Here is a 22,763-nt window from a genome sequence, read left to right as displayed (position 1 = left end):
TTAAATATTAACAGAATTAAAGAAGCTCCTAGTAAAAGTAAATACATCTAAAAACACTTTTTACTAAAGAAGTTTCATGTTTTTCTTTAAGTATGTGCTAAAAAAGTTGTACATTGCTCTAGGTCATTAAAATTTGATTTCCCATGTTCTGATATTCAAAGATTGAATACAACTGAATATTTTATTTTTATATTTCAGGTTTACTTATTCAAAGTGTTCAATTACAACAATAATGTGATACTTAGAAATAAAGCAATTATTACAAAACAAGTATAAGGGATGACAAGGGGTTTAAAAATACTTAAAGTATTAATGGAAACATCTGGAACTTTTATTTGAAGATTGTTTTTATAGTTTACTAATTTGTTGGGTCAGATGCTAGCTATATTTTAAGTAACAATGCTCTTGGTTTAGCCTTAGAAAATAGTGAGCTATAAAAATTCTGATAGGTTCTCTTGGTGCAAATCAAAGCAGTGAAGACAAGAGGTAAATTAATCAGCTTACCATTTAAAGGAAGGGAGCTGATAAATGTTTAGTAATTTTTCTATTCTTACTATTTTTACTCTTCTTTACTATCAAATAGAGGTAAGTGTAGAATCTCTGAGTATCAACTTTCTAGCCATTCATCATTTATTTCTACTGATTAAACTCATGAATTTGAACTTTGCTCTCTAATAGACTAAAAACTAAATCTGGATGGGTAGCCAGCATTTTCACTGGGGAACAGATTTTTTGTAGTACTTGATGCAAAATTTACAGCAAGTCTTCTAAAATTAAGGTAACCCTTTCCCCAGAATTATATAATATTTCCTGTATATGAATTCAACATTCAAATATTTTCTTTTGATAGCAAGAGCGGCATAGAGGACAAGTATATATTTCTCCCAAGGAAAACTCCTCTAAAGCAAGAAGACAATTGTAATGAAACATATGTGAACAAGACAAGAGAACAATCTCACGGGAATCCTGATTATTACTTCTTCTTAAAGATGCACACTGAAAATTACTGTTAAATGAGAGTGGTGTAAGGCAAATCGAACATTCAGAGATCTCCTGATGAAGCGCCTGTAACACAAGAGAAGAAATGAGTTTTCTTATGGGAGGTTATTAGTTTTATCATGCTAGAAAGTTACTTAAATTTAAGAGAGAAAATATATAACAGATATGTATCTTCAAAAAGACCAAGTTTCATTCTGTCTTAAAATAACTAGTTATACCTATATTCTGTTACTCTTTTAAAAAATGGAAAAGATATAGTAACCCATTTTTGATATACAATTTAAAACAAAAATACTTTATAAAATGCTAAACATTAATAATGCATGTCTTTAAGCAATAAAGAACACTTCTCAAAATACTTGGTTCAATGAAACTGCTAAAGTTCTTTTTAAATTTGCCTACTTTTATGATTTTTTTAAAGTAGGTTTTCCCTCTATATTCTTTTTTTTTTCTTCTTTTTTTTTTAACTACAGAAGCAAGAGAAGGACAAGCTAGAACTAATAGGAAAGTTTCCATGTAGGTAATAGGTATGGCATTTTTTTCCCCTTCAATGTTTTCATTTTTTCACAAAATAGCATCATCAAATCAAAATTTCAAACTAAACAGACCTCAGAAATAATCACTGACGCCATGACTAAGGACATGAGAGTGCCATTCCTAGAGCCAAACTACAGCTAGGGCATGATATATCCAGTCTTATATATCTGGGCTTGACATTACCAGTCATAACTCCTCAAATAAATCCTCCAGAAACTAAAAACCGAATCCAACAGAATTTCCCCTCATATGTCATGGTTGCAGACTTGTGATTTTATTGATTTAGTTTTTTGATGAGAGAGCCATCTAAAGCATACCTGTATTTGAATTTTCTCCCAGTCCTCTTCTGTAATTTCATGGCCACATTTTTCCTCCAACTGCTGTAGAATGCTTCTATTTATAGCTAAACAGTGATCAATTTCTGAAAAGAGCTCTTCTACATTTGTGTCATATGAACATAATATTCGGTGACTGATTTCAGTGAACTGAGAAGGACAAATAGAGGATGGGAAAACTTACACATCGATTTTGACATTTTTGGTATAGATATAAGGAATGCATTTTCTTGAGTCATGATTGCCTATTTTATTAACTTTCTTCAAATATCTGTTATCTGAATAACGCTTTTTGAGGAAATGGATATATGGCTATTTAATAATTAAAAATCCAAGAATACATATGAAATTAAAAATTGAGAAATGAATTAGAGTTTTAAAAAAACTGGTCACATTATCATCCTATTCTGGCACCATTTTACTCTAATCTTTATGAAGGACTGTCACTGTACAATGCCACCATTTTATATCTCTTTGCTTGCCAGTTAGCCATCTTTCCAGTATAGCTGCACATTGTAAGTAATCATTTAGCATGACTATTAGAAAGAGAAAAGCTGAGAAAAAAATAATCACTTTCTTTTAACCTAAGTTGTTCACTCTTCTTTTCTCACTGAGTTCTAAAATCATAATTTGAAAATCCATTGTCCACGGACCTTAACAATCTATTTACAAAAGAGATTTTTAGGATTTTTCTTTAAATTCTGCTTTCACTACTAACATAGATACCCCAGAGGCAGATACTACATTTTATCTAAAACCTTTTAAAAGTTTTCTCTGAAAGTACTGCCCTAGAGTACAGCCTTTAATGTTTCCTCAAGGTCAGTTCTTTTTATAAAATAATGTTTTTGATACAAAAAGATTTAGAAAATTGCAGTCATCTCTTCTATAACAAATGATTTAACTTGAATCAATTACTGGTTGGTTGTGGCATGTCATGCTGTCACCTCCTGATGGCAATCAACCAAAATTGCTGTTCTGCTAGAGAGCATGTATCTGCAATGTAAATTAGCTCATTAGTGATTAGTAAAATGGAGCAATGCCTATGCAAGATAGAAGTCACATGGATTGATTCATGGGTGATTTTTTCCCCAAAATGTTAAATTTTTGCACCATTAAGAAGTAATAGCTGATAAATGCAAAGTATAATATGATATCCTTTAGTCTGCTTTCTGCCTCTGGTCTCAGTTTGGTCATAAGCTTTAAGTTAGAAATGTTTACTACATGACCATCCCAGTTCCACCTTTCTCTATATGCCTTTCCACCAAGATACCATCACCCCTTTCTTAAAAAGGTAAAGTCCTGTACTTACTGTGTTATTAGACATTTAGACATCTGCTAAACTCTAGTAGAATTTCCATTAAGATGGTAGTTTTGTTACTGTTTTGGTTAAAAAGTTGTACAGATTTTAAATGGTTTGCCTGGACCCATTTCCCTAGAAGTCCTCCACAGTTTTTCAGGAGTTAATGATTATGGTAGGTAGAGCTATGTACCCTAGAAAAAAAGCATGTTCTTAATCTTAATCCCATTCCTGTGGATGTGAGCCCATTGTAAATAGAACATTTTGAAGACGTTATTTATAGTTAAGGTATGGCCAACTGAATAAAGATGGATCTTAATCCTACTCCTGAAGACCTTTTAAAGAGAAAGCCACAGGAAGAAGCCAGAAGTCAAAGGAACCTGGAAGAGAAAGGAGAGGGTATCCCCATGTGATACGAAGTCGAGGAACCACAAGATTGCCTACCAGGTAGAATGCTACCAACCCCAGAAGAAGCGAGCAGTCTAGCATCCAAAACCAGAGACAGTAAATCCTTATTGTTCAAGTCAAAACCAGTTTATGTGGTATTTGTCATAGCAGGTTGGAAACTAAGAAAATGTTACACAGTAGGAGAAACAATTACACAGATAAGTGATATAATGATTACAAAGGGCTTTAGGAGCCCATAAGTCAATATCCTTTAATGAGCTAGTAGAAATGAATAGTTTCATAAATTTGAGGTTTCAAAGTTTCATGGGTTTTAAAGATTGAGTAATCAAAATAGGAGGGAAGGCAATCCAGGTTTAGAAAATCATATAAGAAAAAACTAAAAAACAGTGGGGGCATGGGTATACAGTGAATGGCTGTTATTAAAGATTTGGGGCATAGGACAATATTTGATTTTATTATTTGTTTATCCACAATCTTCTTAAAATGGTGTATGAATACTAAGAAAAAACTTTTAGCATAATAAAATTACTTTAAGAACTTTCTAAAATGTACAAGTTATGAAATACTTCAGATCAGCACTGTCCAAATATAAATAAAATGAGCCACATATGTAATATTAAATTTTCTAGAAACCACATTAAAAGTTTTTAAAACTCGAAATTAATTTTAATAATTTATTTAATCCAACATACCCAACATATTATCATTTCAGCATGTGTAAATAAACTATTGATATTATTCCCTTATTCTTCTTATATTTTTATAACATTAATCACTTCCTGAAAGTTATAATATTCTTGACAAATATTTTATTGTTTTTCTCCCCCCAATCCATGAAGGTAGAGCACACTTGAATCAGATAGCTGTAGTCCTTCCATCACCTTGTACAGTAACCGACACATAGAGATTTTCAGTGTATATTTGATGAATGGATGGTTAGATGATGAGGATTCTCCATGCTCATATTGTGTATCCTTGAAGAAGAGCCTTGTAAGCTCAAAACCTTCTGATAGTTCATTATTTAAAATTAAACTTTGCAAAGTATAAAAACTCCAAGTGTCAGTCCATGAAAAAATTTGGTTTGCTTTTTTTATTAATATTTTTTATTTGTTAGAGAAGTTGTAGGTTTACAGAAATAGCATACATAAAATATGTAAAATACAGAGCTCCCATAAACCATCTTATTATTAACACCTTGCATTAGTGTGGTACATTTGTTATAACTCATGAAAGAATATTTTAATAATTGCACTATTAACTACAGATCATCATTTATAATAGGGTTTAACTTTGTTGTATAATCCTATGTTTTTCCTTTTAATTTTTATCCTAGTAACATATATATGACCTAAAATTTCCCCTTTTAACCACATTGAAACATATAATTTGGTGCTGTTGATTACAATCACAATGTTGTGCTACCATAACCATGATCCATTACCAAAACTTTACAATCAACCCAAATAGAAATTCTTTATAATTTATGCATTAACTTCCCATTCCCTACCTTCAAACCAGCATTTGGTAACCTATATTCTAGATTCTAACCCTATAAATTTGCGTATTCTAATTATTTCATATCCATAAGTTCAACCAATATTTGTCCTTTGGTCTGGCTTATATCACTCAACATGCTTTCTTCAAGGTTCATCCATGTTGTCACATGTATCAGAACTTCATTCTTTTTTTTCTTTTTTTGCATTGGCAGGCACCGGGAATCGAATCCAGGTCTCTGGCATGGTAGGACTCTGCCTGCTGAGCCAGTGTGGCCCACCCCATTCATTTTTAATGCTGGAAAATATTCCACCATATGTATACACCACATTTTGTTTATCCATTCATCTGTTGATGGACATGGGGGATTACTTCTATCCTTTGGCAATTGTGAATAATCCCGCTATAAGCATTAGTATGCAAATATCTGTTTGAGTCTTTGCTTTCCATTATTTTGTGTATATACCTAGAAGAGGGATTGCTGGGTCATGTGTTAATTCTACACTTAACTTTCTAAAGAACTGCCAAAATGTCCACAGTGCCTGCACCATTTTATGTTCACACCAAAAATGAGAGTTCCTCTGCCTCCACTTCCTCTCCAATATTTGTAGTTTTCCTGTTTTTATTTTTTCAGTAGCCAATCTAGTGGGTATGAAATGGTATCTCCTTGTGGTTCTGATTTGCATTACCCTAATGGCTAATGAATGATATTGTCTTTTCATGCACTTTTTTTTGCCATTTGTCTATCTTCTTTGAAGAATTGTCTATTCAAGTTTTTTGCCTATTTTAAAATTAGGTTGTCTTTTTAATATTGAATTGTAAGATTTCTTCATATATTCTGGATATTAAACCTGTATCAGATAGGTGTTTTCAAAATATTTTCTCTCATTTAGTAGGCTGTCTTTTCATGTTAATGATAAAAGTCCTTTGGTGCACAAAAGTTTTTTCATTTTGTTAAGGTTCCATTTGTTTATCTTTTTTGTTGTTGCTTGTGTTTTGGGTGTAAAGCCTAAGAAACCATTGCCTAACACAAGATCTGAAGATGTGTCCCTACATTTTCTTCTAGGAGTTTTATAGACCTAGCTCTTTATTTAGGTCTTTGATCCACTTTGAGTTAATTTTTGTATATGATTTGAGATAGGGTTCTTACTTCATTCTTTTGCTTATGGATATTCAGTTCTCTTAGCACCATTTGTTGAAGATACTGTTCCTTCCCAATTGAGTCGACTTGAAAGCCTTGTCAAAAAATCAATTGGCCATAAGGGATGCAAGGGTAGTTCAGTGGTAGAATTCTCACCTGCCATGCAGGAAACTTTGATTCACGGTCCATGTACTTCCCCAACCAACCAACCAACAAACAAAAATCAACAAATGGTGCTGCAATAAGAGGATACTCACATGGAAAAATAATGAAATCTGACCCTGCCATACAGCATACAAAAAAAAAAAAAATTGGCTACAGATGTGAAAGCCTCTCAATTTTATTCTACTGGTCTATCTATCTATACATGAGTTAGTTAGTTGTGTAAGCTTAGTAATAAGTTTTAGTAAGTGTCTTGGAGTATGCCTAGTATAAGTTTTAAATTCACGAAGTTTGAGTTTTCAACTTTGTTCTTCTTTAAGAAGATTTTAGATGATTTTTATTTCTTTTTCTTGCCTAATTGCTCTGGCTAGAATTTCCAGTACAGTGTTGAATAATAGTGGTGACAGTGGGCATCCTTGTCTTGTTCCTCATCTGAGAGGGACAGCTATCAATCTTTGAGTATGATGTCAATAGTGGGTTTTTCTTTTATACCCTATCATGCTTAAGAGGTTACCTTCTATTTCAATCTTTCAAAATATTTTTTATCAAGAAAAGATGTTGTAATTATGTAACTACACTGAGTGAAGCTGAAGGTGAGAATGATAGACAGAGAATGGCTGGGGCACATATGAAATCAGAAGGAAAGATAGACAATAAGGACTGAGAAGGTATAATTTAGGAATGCCTAGAGTGTACAATGATAGTGACTAAATGTACAAATTAAAAAATGTTTTTGTATGAGGAAGAACAAAAGAATGTCAATATTGCAGGGTGTTGAAAATAGATGGTCATTCATGTCTTAAAACTTCAACTTCTGTGTGACTAAAGCAAGAAATATTTATTTGGTGCAAAATTTATATTTTAACTAGTGCATTTCCTAATTTAACTTATATGGACAGTTTAACTGAACATAAGTACATGGAATTTTGAACAGGGCATGAATTTTTGTTGCTTTGTCCAGGTTAGTGTGATTCCCCAATAAATCCCAGAGTGATATGAACAGTGAATAAAGAAGTATTTGCAAAGTCCCCTTGGGGGAATGGGGAGAAAGGGGGAAATTTTCAACTTCCCTATTTGAAGAATTCCTGATATTCCTTTAAACAGTGGGGACAACAAAATCAGTAGGCTGAGCCCTCAATTTGGGGTTTGCCCCTATGAAACTTATCCCTACAAAAGACAGGCTAAGCCTACTTAAAATTAGCCCTACCCCCAGAGAACCTTTTTTGTTGCTCAGATGTGGCCTCTCTTTCTCTCTCAGCTGACATGGCAAGTGAACTCACTGCCCTCCCCCTCCTACATGGGACACGACTCCCAGAGGTATAAACCTCCCTGGCAATGTGAGACAGAAATTCTAGAATAAGCTGGGACTCGAGGGATTGAAAAATCCTTCTCGACCAAAAGGGGGAAGAGAGAAATGAGACAAAATAAAGTGTCAGTGGCTGAGAGATTTCAAACAAAATCAAGAGGTTATTCTGGAGGTTCTTACGCATTATATAGATAGCCCCTTTTTAGTTTATGGTGTATTAGAATGGCTAGAGGGGAGTGCCTGAAACTGTAGAGCTGTGTTCAGTAGCCATGTTTCTTGAAGATGATTGTTCAATGGTAAAGCTTTTGCAATGTGACTGTGTGATCGTGAAAACCTTGTGTCTGATGCTCCTTTTTATTTATGGTATGGACAGATATGGATAAGTAAAAAATATGGTTAAGAAATAAACACAGGGAAACAAAGGTTGAAATAAATTGAGTAGATTGAAATACTAGGGGTCAGTGAGAGGGAGGGGTAAGGGGTATGACATGTATGAGTTTTCTTTTTTCTTTCTTTTGCTGGAGAGATGCAAATGTTCAAAAAAATGATCATGGTGATGAATACATAATTATGTGATGATATTGTGAGCCATTGATTGTAACCATGTTGAGAATGTTTGTATGTTTGCTTGTTTACAATAAAAATATATAAAAAAAGAATGCTGGATTTTGTCAAATGCATTTTCTGCATCAATTGAAATGATCATGTGTTTTCTTCCCCTTTGTTTTGTTGATGTAGTATATTTCATTAATTGAATTTCCTGTGTTGAACTACTACCCTTGCATACCTAGGATAAATCCCACTTGATCGTAGCCAATACTTATTTTAATGTGCTGCTGGATTTAGTTTGCTAATATTTTATTGAAGACTTTTTTTTTGGGGGGGGGGGGGTGCATGGGCCAGGAATTGAACCTGGGTCTCCTGCATGGCAGGCAAGCATTCTACCACTGAATGACCTGTGCACCAGTTTGTTGAGGATTTTGAGTGTATATTCATAAGAGGTCTGTAATTTTCTTCTATCTTTATCTGGCCTTGCTATTAGGGTGATGTTGGCCTCATAGAATGAGTTAGATAGTGTTTTGGAAAAATTTGAACAGAATTGGTATTAATTCTTTTTGGAATGTTTGGTAGAATTCACCTGTGAAGCCTTCTGGATCTGGGGCTTTTCTTTGTTGGGAGATTTTTGATGACTGATTCAATCTCTTTTCTTGAAATTGGTCTGTTGAGATCTATTTCTTCTAGAGTCAGTATATATTGTTTGTGTGTTTTTAATAATTTGTCCATTTAATCTAGGTGGTCTAATGTATTGGTATACAGTTTTTCATAGTAATCCCTTTCAGTCCTTTTTATTTCCGAGGGGTCACAGTAATGACCTTCTTCTTCTCATTGTATTTATTTGTATATTCTCTTTTTTTCATGTCAGTCTAGCTAAAGCTTTGTCAATTTCACTGATGTTTTCAAAGAACCAACTTTTGATTTTATTGATGCTATTTTTTTTAATTGTCTATTTCATTTATTTCTGCTTGTTTGTCCTGCTTGCTTTTGGTTTAGTTTGCTGTTCTTTTTCTAGTTCTTCCAGGTGTGCAGTTAGGTCTTTGAATTTTGCTTTTTCTTCATCTTTAATGTGTTTATGGCTATAAATTTCTCTCTCAGCACTGCCTTCGTACTGTATCCCTTAAATTTTTATGTTTTGTACTCATTTTCATTCATATGAAGAAATTTACTGATTTCCCTTGTAATTTCTTTTAACCATTAATTGTTTAAAAGTGCTACTTGTAAATTTTCCAGGTCTCTGTTACTCATTTCCAGCTTCATCCCATAGTGGTCTGAGAAGATAGTTTATAATATTTCAATCTTTTAAAATTTATTAAAAATTGGTTTGTGGCTGAACATCTTGTCTATCCTGGAGAACAGTCTATGTACAGTTAAGAAGAACATTTATCTTGCTCTTTTGGAGTGCAGTGTTCTGTTAGGTCTAGTTCATTTATCATTACTCAAGTTTTTTGTTGTTGTTTCCTTGTTGATTTACTGTCTAGATATTCTATCTGTTGATGAGAATGGTGTATTGATGTCTCCAACTATTATCGTACAGCTGATTCTTTCTCCCTTCAGTTTTGCCAATGTTTGCCTCTTGTATCTTGGGGCACCATGGTTAGGTGTATAAATATTTATGACTTATTTTTCTTGTTGGATTGATTCTTTTATTAATACACAGTGTCCTTCTTTGTCTCTTGTAACAGCTTTTGACTTAAAATTTATTTTGTCTGATATTAGTATAGCTACCCCAGCTCTTTTATGGTAACTATTTGCATGTATTTTCTTTTTCCATGCTTACACTTATAACCTATTTGTGTCTTTGGGTCTAAGGTGAATCTCTTGTAAATAACATATAGGATCATGCTTTTTAAAAATCTATTCTGCCGATCTGTGTCTTTTGACTGGGGAGTTTAATTCCATTAACCCTCAATGTTATTCCTGTAAAGGGAGCACTTACTTCAGCCGTTTGCCCTTTGGTTTTTATATGTCCTGTCTTTTTTGCTCTCTTTTCCTTTATTGCAGCCTTCTTTTCTGTCTAGTTGATCTTTTGTGATGTATCTGACTGTTCTCATTTGTTTCCATATATTTTAAAAATACTTTCTTTGTATTTGTATTATACAACCTATGTCCATAACCTGCTAATTTGAAAGGGTACCAACTTACCTTCAATAGCATACATATTCTCCGCTCCTAAACCCTTCCATTTCCTCTCTTTAAGCTGTCTTTTTCTCACATTACCTCTTTATGTTTTTGCATGTCCATTATCTGGAAATATTTTCTTGTTCAATTGTATCATAACTCTTTTCTCTTCTAGTACCTTAAATATATCATACCACTCACTGCCTTTTCATCTCCATGGTTTCTGATGAGAAACCGGCACATAGACTTAATATATTGAGCCCTTACTTGAGATGAATAACCTTTCTCTTGCTGCTTTCAGAATTCTGGTTTTGGCATTAGACATTCTGATCAGTATGTGTCTCAGAGTACGTCTATTAGGGTTTATTTTGTTTGGAGTACACTGCACTTCTTGGGCATGTACATTTATGTCTTTCATAAGAATTGGGAAATTTTCAGTCATTATTTCCTTAAATATTCTTTCTGCCACTTTTTCCTCCTCTTCTTCTGGAACACCCATGATGTATATGTTTGAATGCTTCATGCTATCACTCAAGGTCTAAGATACTGCCCAATTTTTTTTTCTCTACCTGTTCTTATTGTATGATTACAATTGTCTGGTTTCTAGTTCACTGACTCTATCTTCAGGCTCTTCAAATCTGTTAAAAATCTATTGTATTTATAAGCTCTGTTACTATGCCTTTCATCCCTGTCATTTGTTCTGCTTCTTTGTAAACTTTAGGATTCCTCTTTTTGCTCACACATTGTCTTTTTATATCCTTTAAGCTATAATATCACCAATAATTTATTTCTGTCCTTATTTTCCTCCATCTCCTTACATTGATTTAGGAGATTTGTTTCAACATCTTTGATTAGTTGTTATACAGTGTGCTGGTTTGAAAGGATTTATGTACCCTATAAAAGTCATGTTTTAATCCTAATCAGTCCTGTGAGAGCAACAGTTTCTTCTAATCCCTATTCAGTACTATAGGCCGGAAACTTGATTAGGTTATCGCCATGGAGGTGTGATTCAATCAATTGTGGGTATTAGACTTGATTAGATGGAGACATATCTCTACCCATTATATGTGGATCTTGATTAATTTACTGGACTCCTATAAAAGAGCAGACATTTTGGAGAGTTTCTTTTGAGAACAACAGAGCAGAGTCACAATGAAGCAGAGAGCCCATGGCGCCAGAGACCTTTGGAGATGAAAAAGGAAAACGCCTTCCAGGGAGTGTCATAAAATAAGAAGCCGGGAGAGAAAGCAGACATCACCATGTTCACTATGTGCCTTCCCAGTTGAGAGAGAAGCCCTGAATGTCATCAGCCTTCTGGAACCAATGTATCGTTCCCTGGATCTTAGATTGGACAGATCTTAGACTGGCCTTGCTTTAATGGGGACATTTTCACAGTACTAGAACTGTAATCTAGTAATTTATTAAATCCCCTTTTTAAAAGCCATTCCTTTTCTGGTATATTGCATTCTGGCAGCTAGCAAACTGGAACACAAAGTTTGTTTCTTAAATATTTTTTCCTCGACTGAGCCATATTTTCCTTTTTCTTAGTATGACTTGTAATTTTTTGCTGATGTCTGGGCATCTGATTATTTTGATGTGTTAACTCTTAATGTCAATTTCTTTCTTTACTAGCATTTTTTTCTGTTGATGGCCTTTGTGTTAAGGCTTTTCTTTGATGCTTGCTCCAACTTGTTCTGGATTTTCTCAGCTCTTCTGCACCTGATTCTTGCCCTGGATACGTACAAGTTTTTAAATTTGCTCTTTTGTGTGAAATTGTTTCATCTCCAGGAAAAGCTTCCTTGCCTCTGTTGCTTTTCCAGCAGCAATCATGATCCATTCTGTTTTTTGAGCAGAATTTTCTCCCCAGAAACTATGATTTTTTAAAATTCTCTCCCTCACTCAGTGTCCAGTTGTCATTACACTTTTCAGTTCTGGGATCTGTTCTGTACAAAAGTTCCGTTCCCACCCCAACCCCCACCCTTTTTTCCCATGAGGCTTTTCTGCCTCCTGTTTCTTTCCTGTTAGGGTAACCTGCCCTGGGGAGTCAGGTGGGAGTCAATCCAAAAAGGTTTGTTTTGCATTTAGTGGTCCAGCAAACAGTGGGTTGAATGTTACGCACCTCTTGCCAACAGTTCTGCTCAGATCTTTTCCTCTTAGGGCCACTTTTTATGTGGCACTCCTCAGCTGCTTGTGTTTACCCTTGGGTTTCTGTGGACCTGTATACTCAATATAAAAAAATCTGATTCACTGCTGTGAGTGCTCTGTGGCATGTGTCTGTGGCAGGGGGGACCCAGGGCATGCTGTTTCTGTGTGATTCTAAACCTATACAGGATCCAGTAAAGTGGAGAGCTCCAGCAGACTGGTGGGTTTGGGAGGTAAATCTCAAACCTGATTTTGATGTTTTTTTTTCCGATTCAGCATTTGTGGAGTCCTTTTCCAGTCTCTGTTATACTCCAGAAATCCAAATAATTTAAATTTTGATATCCACTTAGCTACCACGTTCAAATTTGTTAATGAATTATACTTTAATTTTAAAAGAAATTAAGCAGCATTTCTTAAATAAAAAAAAATTCTCTTTATATATAATGGTGGTTAGACACTTCAAATAAATTTTATTCAATCTAAATAATTTTAATTTGCCACGTATAATGTCTGCATGGTGAATAATAAAAATGATTAAAACAATTCCTAAAGGGGATGGGCCTCAAAATAGTTTGGGAATTGCAGAGCTACTATATAACAGGCACCAAGCTAGACTGTGAGAATGCAAAGATAATACATGGTCTTTCCAAAAAGGAACTCACAATTTAACAACAAAAAATAGGTGTGGGAACAAAATAATTACAATTTAACATGTTAAGTACTGTAGGAGAAGCCTTAGAAGATGTAAGGGGAATGCGAAGGTAGAGGGAGGAAAATGTGACAGACTTCTTAGAAGGTGAAGTTTGAAAGGAACTCTGGAAAGATTTAGGAGGTGGGAGGGGGATTAGGGGAAGAAAGGAATACATAAATGCAGAAGATGTAAAAGTATGGCATGTTTAGAGTTGCAAGTCACCTGAGCTAAGGCTACCTTCTAGGTGGTTGTTCTGCCATCAGCCTTTCTTTTAGAGCATCTATGTTGCATATCATCTGTGTTATTTTCTAGAACACCATTTTCATCATGTAATTCAATTGATCAATGGTTTCCTACAGTCTAAAACTTGAGGTCCCTCATAGGCTTACTCCAATCCTTTCCTCTGAATAGTTTCCTATATGAACCTATGATCTGGCTCCAAATGAGTTAATCCTGTTCTTTGATTCTTGTATTTTTCTGTTTCCATGAACTTTACCCACATGAATGAATACTGAGAATTTTACATATGCTTTCCCAATTTACTTAAGCTAGAAATAATTTCTCTCTTATTGTCCCTCTTTTCTGAACTCTTATAGGATACTTCTTGTCTCCTTCATTTGACACTTATCACCCACTAGCTGTTGTTATCTTTTTTCTGTGTATATTTCTTATCTGCTTGAATAAGTACATACCTTACATTCATGGAAGGAACCTGATTCATCTTTGTCTGGCTTTTAGTATACTGCTCTCTATAGTACTATTTAATAAAAGTTCTTGACTTGAAACTTGCAAAAGATTAGAAATGAGGGCACGTATTTCAAAAGCAACAGAAATTCCTACTGGGGAGGATTAAAAAAAACTCATCTGGAATGATTTTGAAGTTACTTCCAGTATCAAGATTCAATAAAACAACATTTAGTTTATAATCATAAGATCGCCATCAGCTTTTTAATATACTGACGATATTTCAGTATATATTTATGGCAAATTCTAATAGTAAACCAGTTTTGATTGGCCTTATCCTTATAGTTTCAAGTGCTCAAAAGTTAACAAGGGTAATACTATAAAAAAGCAAATCAACATATATTTATTGACCACCTTTTTGTCAATTTAAAGCAATTTCCTATATATAGCTATTATTAAATATTTCTTAACTGTTAGATTCTTATGTATTCAGGGTTCCTACTTTATTTACTTTCTCACTGTTTATAAGTGTCAGATGATCTTGTAATTGTAAAATAACTGAAAGAGAAAGATTTGGCAAAAAAAGTGACAACCGAGTTTTAGTTTTCAAACTAGTAGTTAATGTTATAATTATACAAAAATAGAGAAAATACATAAACATTTTCAATTTGAAAATAATGATCGATTTTTCCTTTTAAGGCTATTTCATATATTTGCTAATTTAATAATCATGAGTTCAGGTTACCGATATGTAAAACAATTACTGGTCATTTACAAGCAACATACCAACTAAACATTAAAAAAATATATACTAACAAAAGTACCCAGGTGAACTTTGTCTACCCAGAAGGCCTTTTTAAGTGATCCATCTTAATGTCAGCAAATTGCTTACTAATGTGTTGACTTACGGCAACTCTCAAAAGGAAAATGAAAAGCCTGGAATTTACTGCATATCAATGAATCAGTTGATAAGCTTTTACTGGTTTAATATCCTCCCAGTCTTGCTGCCTGGAGCCACTTCAAGTTAGCAACAGAATGTTTGCCATCTCTATGTGATAAAGGAAGTTAAAGGACTAAACAAACTTTCAGACCATTATGCTGTTTGGTGAGATTTAAATGAAAATTTCAGGAGAAATCACATGTAAGCAGGGTGTGGGGAACAAGGAGAACCTAAGTCAACTACATAATTTTACAAGTCACTAACCTAACTTTTTAAACAATAGTCAGAACTTTTAGCTTGGGTGGAGATAATATAATGCATTTGAAAAGTTTTAACTGCAGCAATAAAAGACCATGCCTCAATTATATGATATATGCTAGCAGAACTTCTCGATAAGGATCAAAGACATTCAAGGACCAAACCACTGCATTCTGGGCAACACTTTGGGCTTTCTGTACACACTGGTGAGAGATATTAGCAAAACAGTTTAGTGACCTTTCCAAGCCACTTTGATCTGAGTTCCTCGAAACTTGAATGAATGAGTGGACTACTGTATCATCCCTAGACAACTCAAATATCCTCTTTGACAAAGACATGTTTGGCTGAATTTTAATTCTCTGACACTTACTTAGGAGTACAAAACTCAACATTTGACCTTTTCATTTCTTACAACAACATTCCAATATATTTAAAAGAACCTACATTGTAACACTGAATCACTTTTAAGTTTGCTAATTGTTCAGGTTGTTAGGAATGTGCTAATGACATTTTAAAGCAAGACAAATTCGTAAAAAGAAATTCTGTTTATGCAAGTATTCTGAGTTGTAGAAAAATGACTCCTATATTTTATTAATTCGTTAACACCCAATAAAGGCTTGAAAATGAAAATAAGACTTCATTAACTCCCCTGTAATAGAGGAGTGAAAATGCAAGGCCACAGTTCTTTTAGAAGTAAGACAGATTTATAAATTAGAATGACCTGAGCTAATTGAATTTAAAGTATTAAAAACATATTCATCATGGCTGGATCTTGAAAGAAGCATTTCCTAATTTATTGTGTCTAAAAATAACAAAGTTGTCTTTGTTTTCTAGTCATTGGACTTCAACTTCTCTTTGGTCTAAAATAGTGTTCCACAATATGGCAAAGAAGTTTTCACTCATTTGCCAGCCAAGTAAGAAAAGTAGGTTCAATGCAGGGAAGTTTTTATACAGCTAAATGTTTTCAGGATGAAGGAATGTCCTACTTCCTACTTTTCAGTATTAAGATAGTTTTTATGAAATTATTCTGATGGAATATGGTGGGTTTTTTTTTTTAACTCTTACTTGGATAAAGTAAAAAGTTAAGAAATTGGCAACAACATTTTTGGAGCCCCAAATTTATTTTATAGTTCTGTAGAATCCAAAAGTCTAGAAACTACTACATGATTCAAATGGATTATCTGGAGAGAAAAGAGAATCTTTTACGACCTCTTGATTTTATTGATTAATGAAGGCAATGGATTAAACATTTAGCTATATTTGAATTTAGAATGTATCACATGATTTAATTCTTCTAATAATTATCATTTCAATTTTTTAGATTAAAAATGAATACAGTGCAGATAAGTAGTGGTTGCATGTCACCCCCAGATATTAAACACTGTACTGTTTCACAGATAATTAAGAATTCACCATTTGTGGTTACATTAATTACTGCATATTTTGCTTTTTTTTTTTTTTAAATATGGGCAGGCACTGGGAATCTAACTCAGGTCTCCAGCATGGCAGGCAAGAATTCTGTCACTGCGCCACCATAGCCTGCACCAATTTCTAACATTTAAATATTAGATCTTTAAGAGTTCATAGACTGAAAGTTCCATTCACATTTAAATTGGCAAGAAGGCAATGGGATGAACAGATATTTGAAAAGAAACAGAAGGTTGTTTCCCATATACTAGGAGTCAAAAGGCAAGCCCATCTAGAAAACCCTGGCATTTTTTGAATGTTATTAACTATTACAAAACTAGTCTCTTACCTGAGAGCCTGACAAAATCACTTTTCACTTTAGTTTTGGAATTTATTATTTTTAAAAATGGATATATTACTAGGAAAACTATACACATTGGTTCATCTCTGAGCTGGGTTTATTTTAATACACACTTTCAGTTCTGAAAATCTTTCAGAAGCATAAATTAAGGAAGACTGTAAGGAGAAACTGAAGTCTGGGTCAAGAACACAAGATCAACATTTATCTTTTTATTTTAAATATCTTATTCTGTGATGTCTAGATTTTAAAGACTCATTTTACTTAAAAGATTAAGTTAAAATGTTTTTATGGGTATTTAAAGGAAAACAATTCAAACATTTTTTGCTGAAACACATTTGTTTCTTGATGAAAATAAAATATTTATATCATTATACAAATGACAATTTTGGGTAAAAATAGTAGGTACTATAAAATTAAAAGTTTGAAGTGTTTATGAAAGCACTTCTGTGGATGATAATTACTCTTTTTATGAACTCTTCAGGGTGCAGAGTTATTTTACATGTCTTTATCATTTATTTGTTACTCAGCTGTCCTAATTTTGGGGTGTAAAATTTGTATTCCACTTACATGATTACATCTTTTTAAAAGAGCATAAGTAAATGATCACACCCCCATATACTTTAATGTAATACATATAAGCAAATATTCCATATTTGCCAAAAAATTCAAATAATCATTTTGCCTTGTCAAAAAGACAAATAACCATCAAATGTATTCTTACACTGTTTTTTTTCCCTGAGGACTAGCTTTTAGAGAGTAGTGAAAGCCATTAAAGCAATCATTCAAAATATAGTCAAACAGAACTGAATTTGAGCTCCAACTCACTTTCCTGAACTTCATGAAATTTTATTAGGATCATGATTTCTGTCATACTCACTATTATCTCCCCACACCTAACAAAAGGCAGACAAATAGCAGATACCCAGTAAATATTTTAGATTTTATGCCACCAGTTTTATTTTATGCATTTATTTACATTATTTATATATTATTTTACTAATTAATTTTTTAAATATTTAAATATTTAATCCATCTGGACCATTTTTTTGAAATGGTACAGTAGGAAATAAGGTTCTTCTCTCCCCGACTCCCTGAATGGATAGTTTTCACAAATTGATTGATTTCCCCACTGATATAAAATAGCACATCAGTCTATAGTCTAGGAATCCCTATATAATTGGATATGTGACTTGCTACAGTTTCATCAATACTTCGTCTATTATTGCATAAGAATCTTAATGACCAAAATTATATAAATTGATAGCTAACAGTGCTGTTTTACCCCAACAGTTTTTCTTTTCAAAAATTTATTAATTATTCATGTGTTCAGATAAACTTTATAATTAACCTGTAAAATTCCAAGTGCATGGTTAATCCTACTCTTTTAGGAGTTAGAAAAGAATTACACTAAACTTCTATAATATGGGGAACATGGACATTTTTATACACACACAACATGTCAATCATTTTATTCAAGCCTTTATTTCATCATAAAAAAGCTTTTTCTTATTAATATCTTGCACATTCCTTGTTAATTTTTAAGTGTAGATATCATGGAAAGGGGTAATTTCCCATTGTTCTGTCATCACTGATATACAGGAAACAACTGATTACTGCATATTTATCTTGATCTAATATTTTTGTTCCCATAAATTTTCAAATGACTTAATGCATTTTATATCCATGTATATGGTATATATATATGTGTGTGTTCTATATATCTATTATTATATAGAGATATATAAACACGAACACATAAATACATAAACATTTTGTATTTCATTTTCTTGTATTATTGCATCGGGAAGGATTGACCAAAGTATGACAGTGGATATCTAGTTTTGCATCTTTAAGGTTTTACTTTCTAAAATAAGTGGTTTTACTTTCTGATATGCTGTCTTAATATTTTGATAAGGAAGTTTAATTCCTGTCCTAATTTCCTTACTATCATTATTAGAAATAGCTGTTTTATTTATTTTTAACAAAGATTGAGATGCTTATATGATTTTTCTCAGCTATACTTTTCTGAGGATCCAACTTGATCAAGTCGCATTTATTCTTTCATTGCATTATTTTTATCAATTAATTGCTAAGATTTTATCTATTATCTTCATATTTATATTCAAGAGTGAGATTGGTCTGTAGGTTTCTTGGGCTAAAGTTCTCAGGTTTTGGTCTCAGGATTTCATATGTTTATAAAAAGACTGGAAAGCTTACTGTCTTTTTCTATAGTTGTTTTAGTTTGCTAAAGCTGCCAGAATGCAATATACCAGAAATGGGTTGACTTTTATTAAGGGGATTTATTAAGTTACAAGTTTATAGTTCTAGGCCTTAAAAATGTCCAAACTAAGGCATCCAGACAAAGGTAGCTTGATTCTGTAGAAAGGGCTGGATGGCATCTGGGTTTCCTCTGTCACATGGGAAGGCATGTGGCCAGCATCTACTGGCCCTTGTTCCTAGTTCCATTGCTTCCAACTTCTCATTCAAGTGGCTTCCTCTCTAAGCATCTGTGGGCCTTCACTTAGCTTCTCCAGGGCAAAACTCTGGATTCTGGCTTGCTTAGCCTCTCACAGGAAGGCACATGGCGACGTCTGCTGGGCTGTGCATCTCCCAACATACATGTCTAGACATCTGCTCTCTCTGTGGGCACTCCAAACATCTCCAATTCTCTGCATCTTTGTGAGCTCTGAGCTTTCTCCAAAATGTTTTCCCTTTTAAAGTAAGCTAATCAAGACCCACCTTGAACGGGTAGAGTCACACCTCCATCTATTCAAAAGATCACACCCACAATTGGGTATGCCACATCTCCATGGAAGTAATCTATTCAAAATGTCACACTCACAATTGGGTGTGTTGCATTGCCGTGGAAACAACCTCATCAAGAGGTCTAAACAATTGGTCTGTCCCCACAAGATATGATCAGGAAAAGAACATGGCTTTTCTGGGGGCACATAACAATTTCATACTAGCACACTACTCAAACATAAGAATTTCTTGGTCTTTAAAAATCTAGGACTGGTACCTCTCAGTGGCAAACATCTCTGAAGATCGTTCATATTTCTTTCCACGTGTCGTTTTTATAGGAAGCAATTTCAATTATTTTTTTATTTGGCATAAAGTTGTATACAATAGTCTGCAGTAATTTAAAATTATTTCTAAATATATGAGCATTCCTCCCTTTCTGTGTATCTGTATTATCTAATTTTTTTTTTTTTTAACTCTGGTGGGATTTTATCTTACAGTTTTGTTTTTTTTTAACCTGGGTGAGTAGTTTTCCTTATAGTTTTCCTTTAAAGAAAAAATCCAGATCTTGGTTTCACTAACCTGTTTTGCTTTTATCCTTTTTTTTAATCTTTGTATTATCTACTTCCTACTTTTTAAAAAATTGTGTCTTTCTAGCTTCCTGATTTGAATGGTCAGTTCATTAATATTAATCTTTTTTGTTCAATAATAAATATACTGAACACTACTAACTTTTCTCTAAGTAACCACTTTAACTATCACAGAATATTAGTGTTCTCATTGTGTGAATACCTGAACAGTCCATAATGTAGATTCTTAATTTCCAAAAACATTTTTAAAGTAATTCAATTTATTTGGATTTTCCATTTTCTTTTTGCATTTGCTGTATTTATCTTTGGGCATGCCTTTAAATAGAGCATTTTTGTTTCACTCTGTTTCAAATGTGTCTCATGAGAAGCTATAGCTGATTTTTTTCAATGTTTAATAGGGAAATTACCTCAATCATATTTATTGTAATTACTATGGTTTTTTTTTTGCTTTTTAAAAAAAATGCAGTTTATTGAGATAAATTCATACACCATTCAAACCATCCAAAGTATACAATCACTGGCTCACAGTATCAACACATATCATCACATCAATTTTAGAACTTTATCATTACTCCAGAAAATAAATAAAAATAGAAAAGAAAATCCAAATCCTCCCATACCGCATAAGCCCTGTTATTGACTCATAGTATTGGTGTGTTTCATTTCAAATAACTGCTGTTGAAATAATTTTTTAAAAATTTATGTGTATAAGGCTAGAAAATTCATATGGTATAAAAAGGTTTAAAATGAAAAAGAACTATTTCCTGACCTTGTCTTTCTCCCCACTCTTTCTATCTCACTCTCTCTGCAAAGGGAACTGTTAAAATTCCTTTTAGTTTGTCCTTAAAAAAAACCAAATCCATCTGTTTCTCATTTATATACTTAAAAAATTCTATAAAAACATTTTGCACCTTCCTTTTTTCACTTAATTATGTATGTTAGAAATCCTTTTATATCAAACATACGCAGCTACTGTGGTCTTTATAATCGCTATGTAGTAATCTATTATGTGGATGTTACTTATTGGTGGACTCTTAACATATTTTTCTCTTTTATAAACTGTGCTGTAGGGAATATATTCATGAATATATCTTAGCTAACATTATGAGTATATATGTTGAGTAAATTTCTAGAGGTGGATCAAAGGGAACTGTCAGAAAGAATAATTGTATCATTCTTAATTCTATCAATGGTTTATAAGAATCCCTATTTTTCCTTAAATCTCATTAGCACTATTTATCCATGATCGATTTTTTTTTTTTTTTTTTTTTTTTTTTGCATGGGCAGGCACTGGGGATCAAACCTGGGTATCCGGCACGGCAGGCAAGATCTCTGCCACTGAGCCACCGTTGGCCGCCTATTTATCTAAGATCAAGCATTTAAATTCTTTCCAAAGTAATAGATGACATGCGTTCTTATTTTTGTTTTAATTTGTTTAATTATGGGTAAGCATCTTTTCATCTCTATTCCTTCTTCTCTAAAGTGCTTGTCACATAATTTTCTTCTAGCCTTTTAAATTGCAAATACATTTTACTGATTTTTCATGGGTTTTTACTTTTTCTCTCTATACCAAAGTTTTGAAATTGTATGTAGTTTTCAGTTGGTTCTTTTATGGATTCTGTGTGCATGTGTGTGTGACATCTGGGTTTCCTCTGTCACATGGGAAAGCATGTGGCCAGCATCTACTGGCCCTTGTTCCTAGTTCCATTGCTTCCAACTTCTCATTCAAGTGGCTTCCTCTCTAAGCATCTGTGGACCTTCACTTAGCTTCTCCAGGGCAAAACTCTGGATTCTGGCTTGCTTAGCCTCTCACAGGAAGGCACATGGCGACGTCTGCTGGTCTGTGCATCTTCCAACGTACATGTCTAGACATCTGCTCTCTCTGTGGGCACTCCAAACATCTCCAATTCTCTGCATCTTTGTGAGCTCTGAGCTTTCTCCAAAATGTTTTCCCTTTTAAAGTAAGCTTTAATCCTACTTAGAAAGGTTCTTTTCCACTCCCAGGTTATGAGTTTATTTTATAATGCTTTCTTCTAAAATTATGCTTCAATTTTTATGTTGCTATATTTAACTCCTTGCTTCATCTGGTATATATTTTGGTATAAGTAATGAATCCCATTTTTGTTGTTTATATCCTTTCCTTTTCTTCTCTCATCTTTCCTTTCTTTCCACTCTAAGACCAACTACCTGGGATTTAGAAATTCTGCATCCTTTTTCTACACTGCTAGCTTATCTTCACATTTTAACTATTAACATTTTGCTATATTTGTATTCTCTCTTATGTGTGCATGTTTGTATGTATGTATTTATGAGTGTATAAGCTATTTAAGTGTTAGTTGCAACATCACGCCTCACCCCTAAATGCTTAAGCACGAGGACATTGTACCTGATATGCACAATACTATAACATATTATAGAAACAATATTGATACATTATTGTCTAATATACAACCCAAATTCAAGTTCCCAAATTGTCCTAACATAGCTCTTGCTTTTGTTTCAAGATATTTAATCAAATATCTCTCATTACATTTAAATATTATCTGTCTCAGACTCCTTTATTCTGGAACAGTTCCCCAGCTACTTTTTTTTT

The 22,763-nt window shown here is 33.4% G+C and overlaps 1 protein-coding gene across 7 annotated transcripts in view; it reads right to left on the bottom strand.

Moving 5' to 3' along the window:
* Positions 1-179: 179 nt before the first annotated feature.
* Positions 180-22,763, bottom strand: part of RNF32 (ring finger protein 32) — a 41,194-nt gene continuing 18,610 nt past the window's right edge. For 3 of the 7 annotated variants that reach the window (XM_077151156.1, XM_077151147.1, XM_077151163.1), the window contains exons 8-9: positions 1,854-2,021; positions 180-1,065 (exon numbers count right to left, since the gene is read on the bottom strand). In XM_077151156.1, the coding sequence (XP_077007271.1) occupies positions 823-1,065; positions 1,854-2,021 (411 nt within the window). In that variant the 3' untranslated portion in view covers positions 180-822. Of the gene's footprint in view, positions 1,066-1,853; positions 2,022-3,180; positions 3,363-3,503; positions 3,549-22,763 lie in introns of those variants that run through there. The other 4 variants (XR_013171248.1, XR_013171253.1, XM_077151183.1 and 1 more) reach the window with 3 other exon arrangements.

This window comes from Tamandua tetradactyla, chromosome 1 (assembly GCF_023851605.1).
Source record: "Tamandua tetradactyla isolate mTamTet1 chromosome 1, mTamTet1.pri, whole genome shotgun sequence".
Taxonomy (NCBI): Eukaryota; Metazoa; Chordata; class Mammalia; order Pilosa; family Myrmecophagidae; genus Tamandua; species Tamandua tetradactyla.
This window is presented reverse-complemented; position numbering and strand designations above follow the sequence as displayed.